Source organism: Desmodus rotundus, chromosome 10 (genome assembly GCF_022682495.2).
Source record: "Desmodus rotundus isolate HL8 chromosome 10, HLdesRot8A.1, whole genome shotgun sequence".
In the NCBI taxonomy this organism is placed as follows: Eukaryota; Metazoa; Chordata; class Mammalia; order Chiroptera; family Phyllostomidae; genus Desmodus; species Desmodus rotundus.
Genome location: NC_071396.1, coordinates 36,640,468 through 36,646,769, shown reverse-complemented (window position 1 = coordinate 36,646,769; position 6,302 = coordinate 36,640,468). Strand labels below are relative to the sequence as shown.

At 50.8% G+C, this 6,302-nt stretch overlaps 2 protein-coding genes across 3 annotated transcripts in view; both read right to left on the bottom strand.

Annotated features, from left to right (window-relative positions):
* The window catches only part of EFL1 (elongation factor like GTPase 1), a 339,962-nt gene that overhangs the window by 81,388 nt on the left and 252,272 nt on the right, over nt 1–6,302 (bottom strand). The gene's annotated exons all lie outside the window — the stretch shown is intronic.
* The window catches only part of ADAMTSL3 (ADAMTS like 3), a 143,647-nt gene continuing 137,496 nt past the window's right edge, over nt 152–6,302 (bottom strand). Inside the window, exons 28-29 of one of the 2 annotated variants that reach the window (XM_045196616.2) lie at nt 2,835–3,066; nt 152–2,242 (exon numbers count right to left, since the gene is read on the bottom strand). In XM_045196616.2, the coding sequence (XP_045052551.2) occupies nt 2,204–2,242; nt 2,835–3,066 (271 nt within the window). In that variant the 3' untranslated portion in view covers nt 152–2,203. The remainder of the gene's footprint in view (nt 2,243–2,834; nt 3,067–6,302) is intronic. The other variant, XM_024561776.3, reaches the window with a different exon arrangement.

Genomic DNA, 6,302 nt, shown 5'->3' with positions numbered 1-6,302 from the left:
GGGCCACACTCCAAAGGGCCAAGGACAGTCTGGGGCGTCGGACCCATCAAGGTTGGTCCTGGAGTCACAAGGAAGCAGCCAAGGTGACAAGACTCACGGCCACCAAAACACACAACGCAAATAAGCCACCTGCAGTTATGAGGATGCCATGGAATAATCAAAGTAAATTTATTTCTGATTTTCTTAAGGATCATGAAGAAGAAACATGACTCTTCTGTTGTAGGAACAGTAGTACAGTACAGTACACAGGAATGTCCTTTGCACGATGCAGACAAAAAAAGTACACTAGCAAACGAAAAATAGCGACTTTAAATACAAAGGTGAATCCATTTGATAAGAAATTCTGTTGATAAGAAAAATATATGTCCCATGTCTTTCTTACACACTGTACAAAATAAAATATTGCACCTTTAAGGCCTATAAATATATACAAAGAGTATCTTACAAAATGATCTCTCTTTTAATTTAAAAACTTTCAACAGTCAAGTGCGGATTGATGATCAGTGACTTGCGGGCTGGAGTGTCCAATCCGGGTCCCCGTCCGATCCCAGCCGCCACCCATCCACTTACGGTAGCACTTGTCACAGTGTCAGTGAGGCTGAGGGGCGACGGGGAGACCCGGCGCTTGGGATCCGGCAGAGAGACCACAGACAAGCCAAACACGCTGCCCGCTTATGAGCGACCAGGGATGAGGTCCCACGCGACCCGCTTCACATCACTTTGCTGCCTCACGTCACTTTGCTGTCATGGGCACTGGCCACTGGGACAATGAATTGAAGAAGCAGGGACACTTATTTCGGGTTGTGGGACAGCGAAAGCCATTACCTGGTGGGGCGTACCGGAAAGAGCCCCGTAACAAAACCAGCTTCAGAACTTACAGTTCACTGCTAGACCCAAACTCTTCAGCAGCACCGCTGACTCCAAACCCGGACATCATCACCCACACCAGCGCTGGCCCGTGTGGCCCCAACCCAAGTCTGAGCCGACCTGGCCCCCGCCCTAAGGCCCTTAGCCAATTCTAGCCTCAGCCCTAACTTAACTTCCAATCCAACCGAACTCAATCCTGAAACGAAAATGCACCCCAAACACTGTCACCAAACCCTGCCTCGAACCCTCGTCCTAACTGTAACTTCCAGCCTAGTCCTAATCTCGCTTTGGATTTGCTGGGAAAAAAAAGAGTTCTAATTAAAAAACAATTATGTACCGTCAACAGTTTTTTTTTTCAACTACCATATTTCATATTTAGATACTTTCTTATAATTTTTCCGGAGTAAAAATCCTTAGGAATACCACTTCATGCATAAATTAGGTCTTATTGATAAGGCTTTGATTTTCTGTTGGTGTGCAAGAAAATAGCGCTCAGAAAAAGTTTCATTCACAGCTCTTACAGCGTCGAATACACTTCAAAATCAGTAGAAAACGTTAATGTTCCCTCTCCTTTGGTGTCCAAGTGCCTTGCTGGATCTCAGATAGGTCTGCGCAGTTGTGGAAACGGCAGCGACATTCTCACTTTCGCCCGTGGGTTCTTTAAGAGCGAGGATGGGGTGGCCTCCCCCCACGATCCTGGGACCAGTCGGTGTTACAAGCCTGTCCAGAGTGACCGTCTCTTTTCTCACAGACTAAACTTAAGGATCCATAAAAAACCCATGAGTGCCAACATGTGAGGAACTACCGGCCAGAGCTTCTGAAAATGTAAATGCCTTATGAACATTCAGAAACCCTAAGACTTGAGAGAAGAGGAAGCCATCGCGTGTGGTGTTTCCCAAGGCTCTGGATGCCCCACGCTACACTAGTCTATGCGTCCCAGGAAGCAGCAGGATGTGAGCTCACATGTGTGGCCTTTGGTGGTCGCCTGCTGCGAAGGACCTGATGCGGTCCCACGTGCCACGGCATGCCTGCTGGTGTGTTCAGGCTAGTCTGAACACACTAGTCATGTGACAGAACCGGAATGAAAAACTGCCTGTGGGAAAATGAGAGGACAAAACTTTAACGGGGGGACTGGGCCTGCGCCTGGGTGGGATGGCGGGGTCTAGAGTTTTTGAAGAAATATGCGTTTGCGAACCACCTGCGTGGCAGAAAGAGCTTGGGCGTTTTTGTTTTGTCTTCACAGCGAGCATCCCGACCCCTCCCAAGGTTCATCCTTCACGGCACGACCCGCAGCACCTCTGTCTGTACAGGTCCAGCGAACACAGACTAAGACGCTTCACAAATGAACAGTAGTAAGTTGTGTCTGTGCAGCTTCCTGCAAACAAAAGACAACAGAACAAAAACAAACCCATGTGCATTTAACACACAGCTGATGAGGACCTCACTAAAAATCGCTGGCTTTTATGAAAAGCATACATTGAGACCACGAGCACAGGGAGGAAAGTGGGCTCGTGCCAGTGCCGCTGCTTTGCACTGGTCGGAAGCGCATGGCACTCACCGCTCAGCTTTTGCAGGGTCCCAAACCCCTTGTAAAACTGTTGAAAGCTGTGAACCTCCCCCCAAATGAATCCATATATGATTAAATTTCCTGTATAACGTCAGGGCATATGCCACCTGCTCAGTCCTACCCACAGATCCCTGTAGAAGGTGTGAGACTACCAGGTGCAGGGAGTGGCAGCCCATGCTTGTTAGAAGGCAGTGACCCGTGCCCCCAGCACCCTACTGACTCAGCTGCTGCGTCCCTGAAGAGCAGGGTGTTGTACGCGCATCAAAGCCGCTCACCTCCTCTGTCCCATACGCCACATGCACGCTGAGCGAGCCCTCAGACACGACACTGATGAGGTACCACCAAGAGGATCTGGGGGAAGCAGGGTTCAAGCAGGGTTTGGGGGGAGCAGTCGTGATACCTGGGAGGGGTACATACTGTCACAGGAAGGCCCCCCACAGTGCTGCCAGGATGCCGGCTTCTTCCTCGGCAGACAGTGCCTCTCGGCCACGGGTTTGCAGCTCCTGGTGTGCACGCAGCCCACTCTCCGGGACTGGAAGCCCCGGCCGCAGGCCACCGTGCAGGGCCTCCACGGGCCAGCGTGCCAGCACGCGTCACAGGTCCCTGATGAGCAGTTCCTCCCAGACGTGGGTCTGATGTGGAAATAACAAAAAGATAGAAAATGGGACAAGTGGGTGTCACTTCTTACTGGGAGTCAAGCCTTTCACTGGACCACATTTTCAGCATATTACAGGGTTGATGATTAGCGCCCAATGTATCAGGAAGCGGATTTGCGGTGTTCGTGACTGACTAATAGGCAGTTCGTGACGGTAATGCAAGCAGTGGGCAGCGTGTTTGTGCTAACTTCCAACGCCAAGTCACGGCACGCACCTCGAAAGACGCATTTGGGCAAGGAAGCGAAGAATGACTCAAAAAACACCCCAAGTCTGCTAGCACACTTTAGGTTTTGTTTGAACAAGCACCTGGAGCACACACGCTTATGTTCTGGGGTAAATGTGAACTGGCACGCACACCATCTTGTCTGCTCGAGCAATGCTGTTCCGAGTACGTTCAGGCCGCAGCGGGGGGGGGGGGGGGGGGGGGGGGGGGGGGGGGGGCCCAGTCAGTCCCGACGGAGACCACTGGAGAGGAGGAAGCTACCTCTGGTTCCTTCCCCTTTACAACAGAACAGGAAGTTCTGATTCTTTAAAGAGGTATTTTTACCCTGGAGCCACCTCAGGGGGGCCACTGTGGAGCAGCTGCCCTTGTTCCACAGGTCAGGGCTCCTGGATCATATACCTGAGAACGTCCCCCTCCCAAAGCTGGCCGTCACAGCGTGCTAACTCGAGCCCGTTCAGAAACTGTCTTTCTTCCGCGAATCTGGAAGTTGCTGGAATCTGGGGTGGTAGGGGCCATGTTTGGCCACACGGGTCAGAGAGGTGAGGGAAAAGAAGAAACAGTATTCAGAAAGAACAAAGAATGAAGCAGAAACAGAGCCACAGAAATGAGGGGTGAACCCCCCCCCCCCCCCGCACTGCCTGCTCCTGACTTGGTTACCGTCCTTCCTGAGGTCCGACAGCATTTCCCCTTTGGAGTCTACAAGGAGTGATGGAACTACACTGGGATGTAGTAAAATAAAATCATGAGAATCTGAAATTCTCTAAGGGAAGCAGTGCCCAGATCAGCCAGGAGGGGGAGACTCCATCCAAGCCTGTACACGATACTGTCACGGCCAACTGGTCATGGGATTTATGCAGGGGCAGAGCGTGGAGGGGGCCTGGTAACTGCAGGGCCTTTGTTTTCCGCAGCGAGTAGGAATCTAAGGGGCCAAACGTGCGTTTCTTTGGACAACGAGGCAGACACTGAGTGCTCCTCAGCTGTCCCCCTGCACAGAGACCAGCATTTCTACTCAAAAGGTTAAACAAATATTCAAAGGATGCTCAAAATAGATGTTTACAAGGACACCAAACTGTCATGCCCACGTGTTGGCTGGTCCCATCTTCATACGAAATCTCCCGCCCTCTCCGCGTACATCACTCTGAGTTGAGTTTTATGGTTTCTAGCCCCGAACCTGAACTCATACACACATCTCTTCAGATCTGATGGGAGGCAGGGCCAGAGGGAAGTCAGGAGGAGCCACTGAGCTTCCCACAGATAAAAGTCAAGAGGGGCACAGGGAGCTTGAGAGGAACCAGAAGCTGAAGCCCAAGAGGCCAGTCGTTGAGGAAAAGACAGCTAGGCCTGCCCTGGCTGGGTGGCGTGGCTGGTTGGAGCTTCGTCCAGTGCAGTGAAAGGTTGTGGGTTTGATCCCTGGTCAGGGCACACTTCTGGGTTGTGGGTTCGATTCCCACTGGATGTGTATGGGTGGCCATCAATCAAAGCTTCTCTCTCACTTCAGTGTTTCTCTCTCTCCCCGCTCCCTTCCTCTCTCTCTAAAATCAATAAACATATCCTCCACTGAGGATTTAAAAAATGTTTAAAAGGCTGAAAAACCTGTGTTACATGGACAGCAGAGGTAGAGGACCTTATATCCTGTTGGTATAGACATTCTGATGGACATCGTATCAAAATGAACATGCCTGGCCATTAATTTTCATACCTAAAGTCTACCCTGTAAGAATATTGCTCTTTATGCATAAAGATATATGTTCCAGATGTTTCCTGAAGCATTTGTTTGTAGTAGCAAACAAATCTCAAATAATCAGATGGCCATAGCAATGGAAGGAGGTAACATTAAGTGCAATTAAAAAGAATAAACTGCCCTGGCTGGTGCGGCTCAGTGGATTGAGCCCCAGCCTGTGAACAAAAGGGTCACTGGTTTGATTCCCAGTCAGGGCACATGCCTGGGTTGCAGGCCAGGTCCCCAGTAGGGGGCGCACAAGAGGCAACCACGCAGTGATGCTTTTCTCCCTCTCTTTCTCCCTCCCTTCCCCTCTCTGTAAAAATAAAAAATAAATAAATAAACAAACTGAATCTTACATATTAAGATGGGGGAAACGTCTATCATATATTGATCAGTAGAAAAAGCAAGTTTCCGAATCACGTGTCTGGTAGGTTAAAAAGTGAGCTCCCCCCACGTAGGGCTTTGTGTTGTAAACACATGTTCGAGAAGGCAATGGAAGCATCTGGATGGCACAGCAGTCTGTGTGCGTCTCCATCTTCGCAGCAGGACAGGGAAGGAGCCTGTCTGCTGAGAGGGCGGGCAGCGGTTGCAAGCATTTCCCATCTGAGGAGGAAGGCTCTGGCTTGACCGGTGTTGTGGGGGACAGGAAACACAGCTGACGTGACGTTGCCAAACCTGACTGAAGGCTCAAGATGGTAACGGAGCCAAAGGTCAAGGTCGCCTCATGTTCTCCAGCAAGACTTGGGATGTGACTGAGGAGCTTCGAGCAATGTGCTGGGCGTCTCCTATGACCCTGGCTGCTTACGTTAACTGCTCAGAACTTCCCAACCACACGTGCACATGATTCCCCGCTTCGCAGGACAGGAGCAGAGCGTCAAAGGTCACCCGGTTAGAGAAAGAAGTCTCACTTGGCTCCTTGGGGTGCCCTTGAGGCTCTCCCCTCACGGTCCGCTGGCTGGGGCAGACGCTTCTGGGACAACAGTGACACCAGACAGAAGGGGCCTGGGTCTCGGGGCGACTCCAAGGAGCAAAGCTCTTCACCCTGAATCATCGACCAGCTCAGACTTTCACACAAGAGGAAAGCAGACTCCTATCTTGTGTAAAGCCCCTGAACAAGGTAAGTGTATTTTATTCTGTGCTTAACCCCTGCACCCATGCCCTAAGCAAACAGAGGAATACCGCAGCTCACTGACAACACTAGAAGGGTGAATCTGTAAACCGAAATGAAAAATTACTAGACTTGACCGACCTTGTGTATCGAGCAAG